Source organism: Pseudophryne corroboree, chromosome 8 (assembly GCF_028390025.1).
Source record: "Pseudophryne corroboree isolate aPseCor3 chromosome 8, aPseCor3.hap2, whole genome shotgun sequence".
Classification (NCBI taxonomy): Eukaryota; Metazoa; Chordata; class Amphibia; order Anura; family Myobatrachidae; genus Pseudophryne; species Pseudophryne corroboree.
The window spans coordinates 7,328,447-7,344,786 of NC_086451.1; the positions used below are offsets into that span (position 1 = coordinate 7,328,447).

General features: G+C 48.7%; 1 protein-coding gene across 2 annotated transcripts in view; it reads right to left on the reverse strand.

Moving 5' to 3' along the window:
• The window catches only part of CAMSAP1 (calmodulin regulated spectrin associated protein 1), an 82,536-nt gene that overhangs the window by 19,087 nt on the left and 47,109 nt on the right, over positions 1–16,340 (reverse strand). The window contains exons 6-9 of one of the 2 annotated variants that reach the window (XM_063935856.1): positions 11,945–11,977; positions 10,301–10,442; positions 10,065–10,204; positions 9,877–9,973 (exon numbers count right to left, since the gene is read on the reverse strand). In XM_063935856.1, coding sequence (XP_063791926.1) covers positions 9,877–9,973; positions 10,065–10,204; positions 10,301–10,442; positions 11,945–11,977 — 412 coding nt within the window. The remainder of the gene's footprint in view (positions 1–9,876; positions 9,974–10,064; positions 10,205–10,300; positions 10,443–11,944; positions 11,978–16,340) is intronic. The other variant, XM_063935857.1, reaches the window with a different exon arrangement.

Genomic DNA, 16,340 nt, shown 5'->3' on the forward strand with positions numbered 1-16,340 from the left:
TCATGTCTATCTGAGGCAGTCCCCACTGACTTGCAATCTCCGCAAAGAGTTCCTGATGAAGTCCCCACTCTCCTGGATGTAGATCGTGTCTGCTGAGAAAGTCTGCTTCCCAGTTGTCCACTCCCGGAATGAAGACTGCTGTCAGAGCGCCCAGCTTAGAATCCTGGTGGATTCTGCCATTGCCACTCTGCTCTTTGTTCCGCCTTGGCGGTTTACATGAGCCACTGCGGTGATGTTGTCTGACTGAATCAGAACCGGTAGGTCGCGAAGCAAATTCTCCGCTTGTCGTAGGCCGTTGTATATGGCCCTTAATTCCAGTACGTTGATGTGTAGACACGCCTCCTGGCTTGACCATAGACCCTGGAAGTTTCTTCCCTGTGTAACTGCTTCCCATCCTCTGAGGCTTGCGTCCGTGGTTACCAGAACCCAGTCCTGAATGCCGAACCTGCGACCCTCTAGAAGGTGAGCACTCTGCAGCCACCACAGGAGAGACACCCTGGCCCTGGTGGACAAGCTGATCCTCTGATGAATCTGTAGATGTGACCCGGACCAGTTGTCCAGAAGGTCCCACTGAAAAGTCCTTGCATGGAACCTGCCGAATGGAATGGCCTCGTAAGACGACACCATCTTTCCCAGAACTCGAGTGCAGTGATGCACCGACACCCTTTTTGGCTTCAAGAGGTCCCTGACCAAGTTCAGGAGTTCCTGGGCCTTTTCCATCGGGAGAAAAACCCTTTTCTGGTCTGTATCCAGAATCATGCCTAAGAAAGTCAAACGGGTCGTTGGAACCAACTGTGACTTCGGGAGATTGAGAATCCAGCCGTGCTGCTGCAACACCCTCAGGGAGAGTGATACGCTGTTCAGCAACTGCTCTCTTGATCTCGCTTTTATTAGGAGATCGTCTAAGTACGGGATAATTGTGACTCCCTGCTTGCGTAGGAGCACCATCATTTCCGCCATTACCTTGGTGAAAATCCTCGGGGCCGTGGAAAGCCCAAACTGCAACGTCTGAAATTGGTAATGACAATCCTGTACAGCGAATCTCAGGAACGCCTGATGAGGCGGATATATGGGGACATGAAGGTATGCATCCTTTATGTCCAGGGACACCATATAATCCCCCCCTTCCAGGATGGCGATGACCGCTCTGAGCGATTCCATATTGAACCTTTTCAAGTATAGGTTTAAGGATTTTAAATTCAGAATGGGTCTGACCGAACCGTCCGGTTTCGGGACCACAAACAGGGTTGAGTAATACCCCATCCCCTGCTGAAGCAGGGGAACCTTGACCACCACTTGTTGAAGACACAATTTTTGAATTGCTGCTAAAACTACCTCCCTCTCTAGGGAAGAAGCCGGCAGGGCGATTTGAAAAACCGGCGTGGAGGCACCTCTTCGAATTCCAGCTTGTAACCCTGGGAAACAATGTCTATTGCCCAGGGGTCCACCTGTGGTTGAACCCAGACGTGGCTGAAAAGTCGAAGACGTGCCCCCACTGGGGAGGACTCCCTCAGCGGAGCCCCAGCGTCATGCGGTGGATTTTGTAGAAGCCGGGGAGGACTTCTGCTCCTGGGAACTAGCTGTAGTTGGCAGCTTTTTCCCCCTGCCCTTACCTCTGGCAAGAAAGGAAGATCCCCGTACTCTCTTGGATTTATGCGATCGAAAGGACTGCATCTGATAATGTGGCGTTTTCTTAGGCTCTGAGGAAACATAAGGCAAAAAAGCTGATTTACCTGCAGTAGCTGTGGAAACCAGGTCCGTGAGACCTTCCCCAAATAAGTCCTCACCCTTGTAAGGCAAAACCTCCATATGCCTCTTCGAGTCGGCATCACCCGTCCATTGTCGGGTCCATAGGGCTCGCCTAGCAGAAATCGACATAGCGTTGGCCCTGGAACCCAGTAGGCCAATGACTCTCTGAGCATCTCTCATATACAGAACAGCATCCTTAATATGACCTGAGGTCAACAAAATGGTTTCCTTATCCAGCGTATCAATATCAGCAGATAAGGCATCTGTCCATGCTGCTACAGCGCTACAAACCCAAGCCGACGCTATCGCCGGTCTGAGTAATGTACCAGTATGTGTGTAAATTGACTTCAAGGTAGTCTCCTGCCTGCGATCAGCAGGATCCTTGAGGGCTGCGGTATCTTGAGATGGCAGCGCTACCTTTTTGGATAAGCGTGTCAACGCTTTGTCCACCCTTGGGGAGCATTCCCACCGTATCCTGTCCTCAGCCGGGAAAGGATACGCCATAAGAATCCTTTTGGGAATCTGCAGTTTCTTGTCAGGAGTTTCCCAAGCCCCTTCAAACAACTCATTTAGCTCATGTGAAGGGGGGAAAGTAACCTGAGGCTTCTTTTCTTTAAACATGTGGACCCTCGTATCAGGAACCGAGGGGTCATCTGTTATATGCAACACATCTTTTATTGCAATAATCATATAATGAATACTTTTTGCCAATTTTGGCTGCAATATGGCATCATCATAGTCGACACTGGAGTCAGAATCCGTGTCGGTATCAGTGTCTACTACTTGGGATAGTGGGCGCTTCTGAGACCCAGAAGGTCCCTGCGTCATAGTGAAAGGCAGGGCTTGACTCCCTGTACTTCCCTGGACTCCGCTTTGTCCAACCTCTTGTGTAATAAATTCACATTTGCATTTAAAACATTCCACATATCCAACCAGTCAGGTGTCGGCGTTGCCGACAGAGACACCACACTCATTTGCTCCACCTCCTCCCTAGAAGAGCCTTCCGCTTCAGACATGCCGACACACGCGTACCGACACCGCACACACTCAGGGAATTCTCTATCTGGAGACAGTTCCCCCACAAGGCCCTTTGGAGAGACAGAGAGAGAGTATGCCAGCACACACCCAGCGCCAATGACCCTGGAAAAAATACCCAGATAGCGCTTTTATTATATATATATATTCACTGCGCCAATTAAAACCCTCTGTCACCGTGTTCAGCAGGGGAGAGTCCGGGGAGCCAGCTTCTCAGCGGTATGCTGTGGAGAAAATGGCGCTGGTGAGTGCTGAGGGATCAAGCTCCGCCCCCTCATCGGCGGGCTTCGGTCCCGCTCGATTCCTTTTAAAAACTGGAGGGGGATCTCCAATATACAGTGCAGAGCCTATATATATATATATATACTTTTTTTGCCAGTCCCAGAGGTTTAAATTGCTGCCCAGGGTGCCCCCCCCCCCCCCTGCGCCCTGCACCCATCAGTGCCTGTCATGTGTGTTATGTGTGGGAGCAATGGCGCGCAGCGTTACCTCAAGAAGATCTGAAGTCTTCTGCCGCCTCTGAAGTCTTCTATCTTCTCATACTCACCCGGCTTCTATCTTCTGGCTCTGTGAGGAGGACGGCGGCGCGGCTCCGGGACGAACTGTGAGGGGAGACCTGCGTTCCGACTCCCTCTGGAGCTAATGGTGTCCAGTAGCCTAAGAAGCAGAGCCTAGCATTTAAGTAGGTCTGCTTCTCTCCCCTCAGTCCCACGATGCAGGGAGCCTGTTGCCAGCAGGCTCCCTGAAAATAAAAAACCTAACAAATATCTTTCTTTCAGAGAACTCAGTAGAGCTCCCTGTAATGCACCCAGTCTCCTCTGGGCACAGTATCAAACTGAGGTCTGGAGGAGGGGCATAGAGGGAGGAGCCAGTGCACACCCATATCTAAAGTTCTTTTTAGTGCCCATGTCTCCTGCGGAGCCCGTCTATCCCATGGTCCTTACGGAGTCACAGCATCCTCTAGGACGTAAGAGAAATACAGCCAAACTGTGCAAGATATACAATTCATGCAAAATCAATCACTTCTATAGATTGGTCACTTGATAAGTTTTAAACAAACAATTGTTTCTACTCTCCGCTGTAAGATAAGCAGAAATGTGCAGAGCAATCTACGTGGCTGCAGATGAGAAATCTATGTCAATGGCTCTAAAACTCAGTCCTCAGAACCCCTCACAGGTCACCTTTTCCAGGTCACCCGGCAGTTGCTCTGTGTATCACCAACTTACACATTTTAAAAAACTACAGGTGACCTGGAAAACATGAACTGTGTGGGGTCCTGAGGACAAAGTTTGAGAACCTGTGGTCAATACTGTACTGCCCTCTAGTGGCAAAGGCTATATATATATATATATATATATATATATATATATATATATATATAATAAGATTTTACTTACCGATAAATCTATTTCTCGTAGTCCGTAGTGGATGCTGGGACTCCGTAAGGACCATGGGGAATAGCGGCTCCGCAGGAGACAGGGCACAAAATAAAAGCTTGAGATATCAGGTGGTGTGCACTGGCTCCTCCCCCTATGACCCTCCTCCAAGCCAGTTAGGATACTGTGCCCGGACGAGCGTACATAATAAGGAAGGATATTGAATCCCGGGTAAGACTCATACCAGCCACACCAATCACACCGTACAACTCGTGATCTGAACCCAGTTAACAGTATGATAAATTTAAAGGAGCCTCTGAAAAGATGGCTCAACAATAATAACCCGAATTTTTTGTAACAATAACTATATACAAGTATTGCAGACAATCCGCACTAGGGATGGGCGCCCAGCATCCACTACGGACTACGAGAAATAGATTTATCGGTAAGTAAAATCTTATTATATATATATATATATATATATATATATATATATATATATATAGCCTTTGCCACTAGAGGGCAGTACAGTATTGACCACAGGTTCTCAAACTTTGTCCTCAGGACCCCACACAGTTCATGTTTTCCAGGTCACCTGTAGTTGGGTGCATACAGGATAAACAGCGAGTCAGTTTTCCTGACTCCAGCCGTCCTGGAAACATATATTTTCAAGGCCCTGACAACGTCCAGCAACTTAGAGTCCTCTAAGTCCCTAGTAGCCGCAGGTACCACAATAGGTTGGTTCATGTGAAATGCAGAAACCACCTTAGGTAGAAATTCCGCCCTGTCAGAATGAAAATTTAGGTAAGGGCTTTTACATGATAAAGCCGCCAATTCTGACACACGCCTAGCTGAAGCCAAGGCCAACAGCATCGACACCTTCCACGTGAGATATTTTAAATCTACCGTAGACAATGGTTCAAACCAGTGTGATTTTAGAAATCTCAACACAACATTGAGATCCCAAGGTACCACTGGAGGCACAAAAGGAGGCTGTATGTGCAGCACCCCTTTCACAAATGTCTGAACTTCAGGTACTGAAGCCAGTTCTTTCTGGAAGAATATCGACAGGGCCGAAATTTGAACCTTAATGGACCCTAATTTTAGGCCCATAGACAGTCCTGTTTGCAGGAAATGCAAGAAACGACCCAGTTGAAATTCCTGTGTAGGGGCCTTCTTGGCCTCACACCACGCAACATATTTACGCCAAATGCGGTGATAATGTTTTGCGGTTACTTCCTTTCTGGCTTTTACCAGAGTAGGGATGACTTCTTCTGGAATGCCCTTGTCCTTCAGGATCCGGCGTTCAACCGCCATGCCGTCAAACGCAGCCGCGGTAAGTCTTGGAACAGACAAGGCCCCTGCAGTAGCAGGTCCTGTCTTAGAGGTAGAGGCCACGGTTCGTCCGTGAGCATCTCTTGAAGTTCCGGGTACCAAGACCTTCTTGGCCAATCCGGAACCACGAGTATAGTTCTTACTCCTCTCCTTCTTATGATTCTCAATACTTTCGGTATGAGGGGCAGAGGAGGGAATACATACACTGACTGGTACACCCACGGCGTTACCAGAGCGTCCACTGCTATTGCCTGAGGGTCCCTTGACCTGGCGCAATATCTGTCCAGTTTTTTGTTTAGACGTGACGCCATCATGTCCACCTTTGGTCTTTCCCAACGGTTTACAATTTGGTGGAAGACTTCTGGGTGAAGTCCCCACTCTCCCGGGTGAAGGTCGTGTCTGCTGAGGAAGTCTGCTTCCCAGTTGTCCACTCCCGGAATGAACACTGCTGACAGTGCTATCACATGATTTTCCGCCCAGCGAAGAATCCTTGCAGTTTCTGCCATTGCCCTCCTGCTTCTCGTGCCGCCCTGTCTGTTTATGTGGGCGACTGACGTGATGTTGTCCGACTGGATCAACACCGCCTGACCCTGAAGCAGAGGTTTTGCTTGAATTAAGGCATTGTAAATGGCCCTTAGTTCTAGAATGTTTATATGAAGAGATGTTTCCATGCTTGACCACAAGCCCTGGAAATTCCTTCCCTGTGTGACTGCTCCCCAGCCTCTCAGGCTGGCATCCGTGGTTACCAGGATCCAATCCTGAATGCCAAATCTGCGGCCCTCTAGTAGATGAGCCCTCTGAAGCCACCACAGGAGAGACACCCTTGTCCTTGGCGACAGGGTTATCCGTTGATGCATCTGAAGATGCGATCCGGACCATTTTCCCAGTAGATCCCACTGAAAAGTTCTTGCATGGAATCTTCCGAATGGAATCGCTTCGTAAGAAGCCACCATTTTTCCCAGGACCCTTGTGCACTGATGCACTGAGACCTGTCCTGGTTTTAGGAGGTTCCTGACTAGCTCGGATAACTCCCTGGCCTTCTCCTCCGGGAGAAACACCTTCTTCTGGACTGTGTCCAGAATCATTCCTAAGAACAGTAGACGTGTCGTTGGAATCAGCTGCGATTTTGGAATATTTAGAATCCATCCGTGCTGACTTAGCACTACCTGAGATAGTGCCACTCCGACTTCTAACTGTTCCTTGGTTCTTGCCCTTATCAGGAGATCGTCCAAGAAAGGGATAATTAAGATGCCTTTTCTTCGTAGAAGAATCATCATTTCGGCCATTACCTTGGTAAAGACCCGAGGCGCCGTGGACAATCCAAACGGCAGCGTCTGAAACTGATAATGACAGTTTTGTACTACAAACCTGAGGTACCCTTGGTGAGAAGGATATATTGGGACGTGGAGATAAGCATCCTTGATGTCCAGCGACACCATATAGTCCCCCTCTTCCAGGTTCGCTATCACCGCTCTGAGTGACTCCATCTTGAATTTGAACCTTTTTATGTAAGTGTTCAAAGATTTTAGATTTAATATTGGTCTCACCGAGCCGTCCGGCTTCGGTACCACAAATAGTGTGGAATAATACCCCTTCCCCTGTTGTAAGAGGGGTACCTTGATTATCACCTGCTGGGAGTACAGCTTGTGAATGGCTTCCAGAACTGCCTCCCTGTCGGAGGGAGACTTTGGTAAAGCAGACTTCAGGAACCGATGAGGAGGAAACGCCTCGAATTCCAGTTTGTACCCCTGTGATACTACCTGTAGAATCCAGGGATCCACTTGCGAGTGAGCCCACTGCGCGTTGAAATTCTTGAGACGGGCCCCCACCGTGTCTGAGTCTGCTTGTAAAGCCCCAGCGTCATGCTGAAGACTTGGCAGAAGCAGGGGAGGGCTTCTGCTCCTGGGAAGCGGCTGCATGGTGCTGCCTTTTTCCTCTTCCTCTGCCCTTGGGCAGAAAAGAGTGACCTTTTGCTCGCTTGTACTTATGGGAACGAAAGGACTGAGTTTGAAAAGACTGTGTCTTTTTCTGTTGATGTGAAGTAACCTGGGGTAAAAAGGTGGATTTTCCAGCCGTTGCCGTGGCCACCAGGTCTGTTAGACCAGCCCCAAATAACTCCTCCCCCTTATACGGCAATACTTCCATGTGCCGTTTGGAATCTGCGTCCCCTGACCACTGTCTGGTCCATAATGCTCTTCTGGCAGAGATGGACATTGCGCTTACTCTTGATGCCAGGGTACAAATATCCCTCTGCGCATCACGCATATATAGCAATGCATCCTTTAAATGTTCTATAGTTAACAGAATATTGTCCCTATCCAGGGTATCAATATTCTCAGTCAGGGAATCCGCCCATGCGACTCCAGCACTGCACAACCAGGCTGATGCGATTGCTGGTCGCAGTATAACACCAGTATGTGTGTATATACTTTTCAGGATATTTTCCAGCCTCCTATCAGCTGGTTCTTTGAGGGTGGCCGTATCAGGGGACGGTAACGCTACTTGTTTAGATAAACGTGTGAGCGCCTTATCTACCCTAGGGGGTGTTTCCCACCGTGCCCTAACCTCTGGCGGGAAAGGGTATAGTGCTAATAACTTATTAGAAATTAGCTGTTTTTTATCGGGGGAAACCCACGCTTTATCACACACCTCATTTATTTCCTCAGACTCAGGAAAAACTATTGGCAGTTTTTTCACACCCCACATAATACCCGCCTTTGAGGTATTTGTAGTGTCAGAAAGGTTCAATGCCTCTTTCATTGCCGTGATCATGTAACGTGTGGCCCTACTGGACATTACGTTTGTCTCGTCACCGTCGACACTAGATTCAGTATCTGTATCTGGATCCGTGTCGACCCACTGAGGTAGCGGCCGTTTTAGGGCCCCTGAGGGTGTCTGAGACGCCTGAACAGGCACTAATTGATTTGCCGGCTTTCTCATGTCGTCAACAGTTTTTTGTAAATTGCTGACATTATCACTTAATTGCTTAAACACAATCATCCAGTCAGGTGTCGACTCCCTAGGGGGTGACATCACTAACACAGGCAACTGCTCCGCCTCCACCTCATTTTCCTCCTCATACATGTCGACACACGCGTACCGACACACAGCACACACACCAGGAATGCTCTGATAGAGGACAGGACCCTACTTAGCCCTTTGGAGAGACAGAGGGAGAGTCTGCCAGCACACACCCAGCGCTATATATATACAGGGATAACCTTATATAAGTGTTAATCCCTTATAGCTGCTGTTAATCTAGTTATTTGCTGCCAAAATGCCCCCCCTTCTCTTTTTTACCCTGAATCAGATGCAGTACTGCAGGGGAGAATCAGGGAGCCGTCCTTCCAGCGGAGCTGTGAGGGAATAATGGCGCCAGTGTGCTGAGGAGATAGGCCCCGCCCCTTCACGACGTCCTTAACTCCCGCTTTTTTGTGTAAAATGGCAGGGGAAAAAATACATCCATATAGCCCTGGAGCTATATGTGATGTATTCCTTTTGCCAGCTAAGGTATATGTGTGTTATATTGCGTCTCAGGGCGCTCCCCCCCAGCGCCCTGCACCCTCAGTGACCGGAGTGTGAAGTGTGCTGAGAGCAATGGCGCACAGCTGCGGTGCTGTGCGCTACCTTAGTCTTGAAGACAGGATGTCTTCTGCCGCCGCTTTCACCGGACCTTCGTCTCTTCTGGCTCTGTAAGGGGGACGGCGGCGCGGCTCCGGTGACCCATCCAGGCTGAACCTGTGATCGTCCCTCTGGAGCTAACGTCCAGTAGCCTAAGAAGCCCAATCCACTCTGCACTCAGGTGAGTTCGCTTCTTCTCCCCTTAGTCCCACGATGCAGTGAGCCTGTTGCCAGCAGGACTCACTGAAAATAAAAAAAAACCTAACTAAACTTTTATTCTAAGCAGCTCTGGAGAGCTACCTAGTTTGCACCCTTCTCGGCCGGGCACAAAAATCTAACTGGCTTGGAGGAGGGTCATAGGGGGAGGAGCCAGTGCACACCACCTGATATCTCAAGCTTTTATTTTGTGCCCTGTCTCCTGCGGAGCCGCTATTCCCCATGGTCCTTACGGAGTCCCAGCATCCACTTAGGACGTTAGAGAAATATATATATAGGCGGGCGGAATGCCCAATCTCCCACCTAAAGTGATGGGAGATCGGGGCTCAGTATTCATATTATTATTATTTTTTTATTGATCATTATTGATCTGAAACGTGTCCCCCCGCGGCTAATTGCGCACGGAGCAACAACTGAATTGCTCCGTCAGGTGCCATCTAGTGGCAGCTGCGGGGAAAACAACGGAATCCCTCCCAGCCCTGGACTGTGCGCCTTGAGGACGGCGTCTGAGAAGCGCTGATGTAGCCGATGATATCAGACGTACCTTCTTTTGATTCTTGCACGTCTCTGGGTTGAACAAAGTCAGGTTTTACGTTCTCAAACCACCAGAAAAGCTCTGCGATGAAAACCATGATATTGGGCTGAAGACAAAAAGAAGGGAAACAGAATATAAAGCGACTGTCGGCTGGGTAACACCGCTGAAGAACGCTCACCCTTGTCCTAGCGTCCTACCTTCAGTACTAATGGGGAATACAGCATATCTTCTAGGGTCAGGTAAAAGCATCTGTTTAAGTATTCGCTGGAGAATTCCTTCAGAAGCTGGATGTTATACAGGCTGTCGCCCATTGACGGGACTTCCTTTAGACAGATGTCTGTGGGAGAAAGACGTAACCAGCTCGTTAGGGGAGGGGACGATTGTTTTACTAAACAGAGAACACACATTTCAGACAACGCTCTTTCCTGCATACCATCCAACTTCATCTGCTCCGGGCAGTAGTAGTGTATGACGGTCAGGAGGGCCGCACCATCGCTAATATCCTTCATCAGGTCTTCAAGTAATGGAAAGTAAGGAAGCTGCCTATTGGAGGGGTGATCGCGTCGGTAGCGTACCTAGAACAGGAAAACGTCACGCGTCGTTTATCATCATCGTGCAGAGGATTTACAGACACCAAACCCTAAGAGGAATAGTCAAAACTTCACACTATTACACGACTAAGCTAACAGCTCTAGAAGCGGGAGGACGGTGCGGCTCGCTGCTCGAGGGGGAAGAGTAAAAATATCCACACTGCAAGAACGCTACGGTAATAACCACTCTCTAACACAACAAAGGGGCATAAACCAGTCACTATACAGGATCTCACAGAACGGAGAGGTAACATCCGGCTGAAACGTGTTGCGGTGATCGTTAAATACATCCCTTCCGCTGACCTTTATAAGGAGTACATTGGAGGAATAGAACGTGATGGTAATCGCATGGAAAAGGTTGTGCTCCAAATACCATTATTACAGGTGGAGCCACGCTCATCTGGGCTTCTCTGCTGCACCTAGGTGCACCAAGGTTTATTAGCATAAGCCTTTCATCTATTGTTCTCAGCTGCAGTACAATACAGAGAGAACAATACAGCAGGGGATTACGTCCGACTGCCCTGGCTCAATTATTCCTATTAAAGACAAAGATCTGTATATCTCAGGTCTGTCAGAATCTTTGTGACGTTACCAAATATCTCCCAAATAAGGCGGTTACCGCCAAGTATCCGAGCGTCCTGAGAGAACATCACTCCTGCCCGCGGCTTGTATTGCTGGGGCACATAGCGGTCACGGAGGTTTGTAAGAGGTGTTCCCATATATTCAGGAAGCTCTGACCAGATGTTGCAAGGCGTGACTATAGGAGACTATTATAACCATATAAAGGCCAACTGCAAAGATATTACTTTAACATACCCACAACATGTTTCAAAGAATGTTTCCTGATAGTTTTCTTATTACACAAATAACAGATGTTAGAGGATTATAGTAATAAGTGATAGGATATGGAATTAGGCACAAATGGCGATTATGTCACAGGAACGGAGCTAGCACGGATGGCGTAGGGAGGAGGGAGACGCTGAAAATGTCTACGCAGGCCAAACATTTTCAGGTTACATGAGAAGGAGACCCCGCTTGTCCTTCCCCCGTGGCCGGAGAGCTATGCTTTGGTGACCCCAGACTCCGCAGCTCTACCCGCCCCCACAAGCCAGGTCTGCTACGGACAGGAAGGTTGTATATACAGATACCGTACCACTCGTGCATACTCAGCGGGCTCCAGCATGCAGTGGGCTAGGGCATGCATTAGATCAGGCTTAGAGAGACAGATGGAGCAGAGATACACAGAGAAACCATGGTTAGATGGGACACAATGAGAAGCACAGACAAGAGCACACAGCAATGGATTTCTCTTCTCTTTGTGTGGATATTAAGTACATCTAGAATTACGCATTACGTGAGATGGCGGGAGAGAGAGTGAGTTCTGTCTCCCGCTATCTGGCGGCAGATGTATGAGGAAGCTGACTGCGCTACGATGAGTGTGTGCCATGGGCGGATGGATGAATGTTACAGAGAGGGACTTCACTTACAGGTACTAACTTCCAATACCATTTTGAGGGAGACTTTAGGAAGCAAGGGAGAGAGATTAGGCAGGAGAAAGGAGAAGGGTTTCAGTTCCGTACAGATATACAACAGTGCATTCAATATAACCTTCATTACCACTTCCAGAGTCCTTCATCTGGGTACACACTGCACAATGGGGGTCATTCCGACCTGATCGCACGCTAGGTTTTTTTCGCTGCGATCAGGTCATAACTGCGCATGCGTGTGCACCGCAATGCGCAGGCGCGTCGTACGCATACAAAGCAGATTGTTGCTGAGCGATGGTTTTAACCAAGAATCCATTCGCACAGCTGATTGCAAGGAGAGTGACAGGAAGAGGGCGCTTGTGGGTGTCAACTGACCATTTTCAAGGAGTGTTTGGGAAAACGCAGGCGTGTCAAAGCGTTTGCAGGACGGGTGTCTGACATCAATTCCAGAACAGGCTGAAGTGATCGCAGCGGCTGAGTAAGTTCTGGGCTACTCAGAAACTGCACAAATTTTTTTTGTAGTACTCGGCTGCACATGCGATCGCACACTTGCACAGCTAAAATACACTCCCCTATAGGTGGCGACTATCTGATCGCAGCGCTGCAAAAAGTAGCTAGCGAGCGATCAGGTCTGAATGAGGCCCAATGTGTGACCCAGCCAGTACTACGATGTGATACATTGTACACACTGCACAATGTGTGACCCAGCAAGTACTACGATGTGATACATTGTATACATTGGGGGTAATTCCAAATTGATCGCAGCAGGATTTTTGTTAGCAATTGGGCAAAACCATGTGCACTGCAGGGGAGGCAGATGTAACATGTGCAGAGAGAGTTAGATTTGGGTGGGGTGTGTTCAATCTGCAATCTAATTTGCTGTGTAAAAATAAAGCAGCCAGTATTTACCCTGCACAGAAACAAAATAACCCACCCAAATCTAACTCTCTCGACACATGTTACATCTGCCTCCCCTGCAGTGCACATGGTTTTGCCCAATTGCTATTAAAAATCCTGATGTGATCAACTTGGAATTACCCCCATTGACCGATGTGTGACCCAGCCGATACTATGATGTGATACAATGTGCGCACCGCACAAACTGCACAATGTGTGACCCAGCCAATACTGCGAGGCGGTACACTGCGCACCGTACACACTGCACAATCCAGTGCACGAGGGAGCGATGTATCATTACAGCATGCATGTAACAGCACATCGCTCGTTCATTTCATCGTCCCATCTGACGTGCGCAATTCGATGTACACATTACGCGCTGCATGCTATATACCGTCCCAAACTGCGTCAGAACAATATATTGCACAATGGGCCTGATTCATGTTTGTAAGCAAAGCAAAAAAAGGAAGCAACTGGACAAAACCATGTTGCACTGCAGGAGGGGCAGATGTAATGTGCAAAGAGATTTCAATTTGGGTGGTGTGTATTTTTCTGTGCATGGTAAATACTAACTGCTTTTGCATGTAGCCCACAAATGTAAGACAGCTTTGTTTTTACTCTGCAATTTAGATTTCAGTTTGAAGACACCGCAATTAAATCTGATCTCTCTGCACATGTTACATCTGCCCCCCACTGTAGTGCACATGGTTTTACCCAGTTACTTGCTTTTATGCTTTGCTTACAAACATGAATCAAGCCAAAAATTTAATATAGTGTGTAACCACCAAAACAAACCACTTTCTACAAAGATGATAAAGCACTGCCAGAGCACTCTATTACAGGTACCCCGAGCACTCTCTGTATAGACACCTACACGGGGAATACGCACTGTCAGAGCACTCTATTATAGGTAGCGCGCTCCCTCTCTGTACAGACACTTATATGGAGGAAACGCACTGTCAGAGCACTCTATTACAGGTACCCCGAGCACTCTCTGTATAGACACCTACCCGGGAAAACGCACTGCCAGAGCACTCTATTATAGGTACCGCGCTCCCTCTCTGTACAGACACCTACACGGGGATACACACTGTCAGAGCACTCTATTATAGGTATCTCACACTCTCTCTGTACAGACCTACACGGGGATACACACTGTCAGAGCACTCTATTATAGGTATCTCACACTCTCTCTGTACAGACCTACACGGAGGAGACGCACTGTCAGAGCACTCTATTATAGGTACTGCGCTCCCTCTCTGTACAGACACCTACACAGGGAATATGCACTGTCAGAGCACTCTATTATAGGTACCCCGCTCCCTCTCTGTACAGACACCTACACGGGGGACACGCACTATCAGAGCACTCTATTATAGGTACCGCGCTCCCTCTCTGTACAGACACCTACACGGAGGATACACACTGTCAGAGCACTCTATTATAGGTACCGCGCTCCCTCTCTGTACAGACACCTACATGGAGGATACGCACTGTCAGAGCACTCTATTATAGGTACCCGGCGCCCTCTCCGTACAGACACCTACACTGGGGATACGCACTGTCAGAAAACTCTATTATAGGTATCCCGCGCCCTCTCTGTATAGACACCTACACGGAGGACACGCACTGTCAGAGCACTCTATTATAGGTACCGCGCTCCCTCTCTGTACAGACACCTACACGGGGAATACGCACTGTCAGAGCACTCTATTACAGGTACCCCGAGCACACTCTGTACAGACACCTACACTGGGGATACACACTGTCAGAAAACTCTATTATAGGTATCTCACACTCTCTCTGTACAGACACCTACACGGAGGAGACGCACTGTCAAGAGCACTATTATAGGTAACGCGCTCCCTCTCTGTACAGACACCTACACGGGGGATACACACTGTCAGAGCACTCTATTATAGGTATCTCACACTCTCTCTGTACAGACACCTACACGGAGGAGACGCAATGTCAGAGCACTCTATTATAGGTACCGCGCTCCCTCTCTGTATAGACACCTACATGGAGCATACGTACTGTCAGAGCACTCTATAATAGGTATCTCACACCCTCTCTGTACAGACACCTACATGGAGGAAATGCACTGTCAGAGCACTCTATTATAGGTACCGCGCTCCCTCTCTGTACAGACACCTACATGGAGGACACGCACTGTCAGAACACTATTATAGGTATCTCACACCCTCTCTGTATAGACACCTACACGGAGGAAACGCACTGTCAGAGCACTCTATTACAGGTACCCCGCGCCCTCTCTGTACAGACACCTACACGGGGGAGACGCACTGTCAGAGCACTCTATTATAGGTAGCCCGCTCCCTCTCTATACAGACACCTACACGGGGGACACGCACTATCAGAGCACTCTATTATAGGTACCGCGCTCCCTCTCTGTACAGACACCTACACGGAGGATACACACTGTCAGAGCACTCTATTATAGGTACCCCGCGCCCTCTCTGTACAGACACCTACACGGGGATACACGCACTGTCAGAGCACTCTGTTATAGGTACCGCGCTCCCTCTCTGTACAGACACCTACATGGAGGATACGCAATGTCAGAGCACTCTATTATAGGTATATCATACCCTCTCTGTATAGACACCTACATGGAGGATACGTACTGTCAGAGCACTCTATTACAGGTACCGCACTCCCTCTCTGTACAGACACCTACACAGGGGATACTCGCTGTCAGAGCACTCTATTATAGGTACCCCGCTCCCTCTCTGTACAGACACCTACATGGAGGAAATGCACTGTCAGAGCACTCCATTATAGGTATCTCACACTCTCTCTGTACAGACACCTACATGGAGAATACGCACTGTCAGAGCACTCTATTATAGGTATCTCATACTCTTTCTGTACAGACACCTACACGGAGGGTACAGACACCTACACGGAGGGTACGCACTGTCAGAGCACTCTATTACAGGTACCTCACTCCCTCTCTGTATAGACACCTACACGGAGGACACGCACTGTCAGAGCACTCTATTACAGGTACCTCACTCCCTCTCTGTAGAGACACCTACACGGGGAAGACGCACTGTCAGAGCACTCTATTACAGGTACCGCTCTCCCTCTCTGTACAGACACCTACACGGAGGACACGCACTGTCAGAGCACTCTATTATAGGTACCGCGCTCCCTCTCTGTACAGACACCTACACGGGGAACACGCACTGTCAGAGCACTCTATTACAGGTACCCCGAGCACTCTCTGTACAGACACCTACACTGGGGATACGCACTGTCAGAAAACTCTATTATAGGTATCTCACACTCTCTCTGTACAGACACCTACACGGAGGAGACGCAATGTCAGAGCACTCTATTATAGGTACTGCGCTCCCTCTCTGTATAGATACCTACATGGAGCATACGTACTGTCAGAGCACTCTATAATAGGTATCTCACACCCTCTCTGTACAGACACCTACATGGAGGAAATGCACTGTCAGAGCACTCT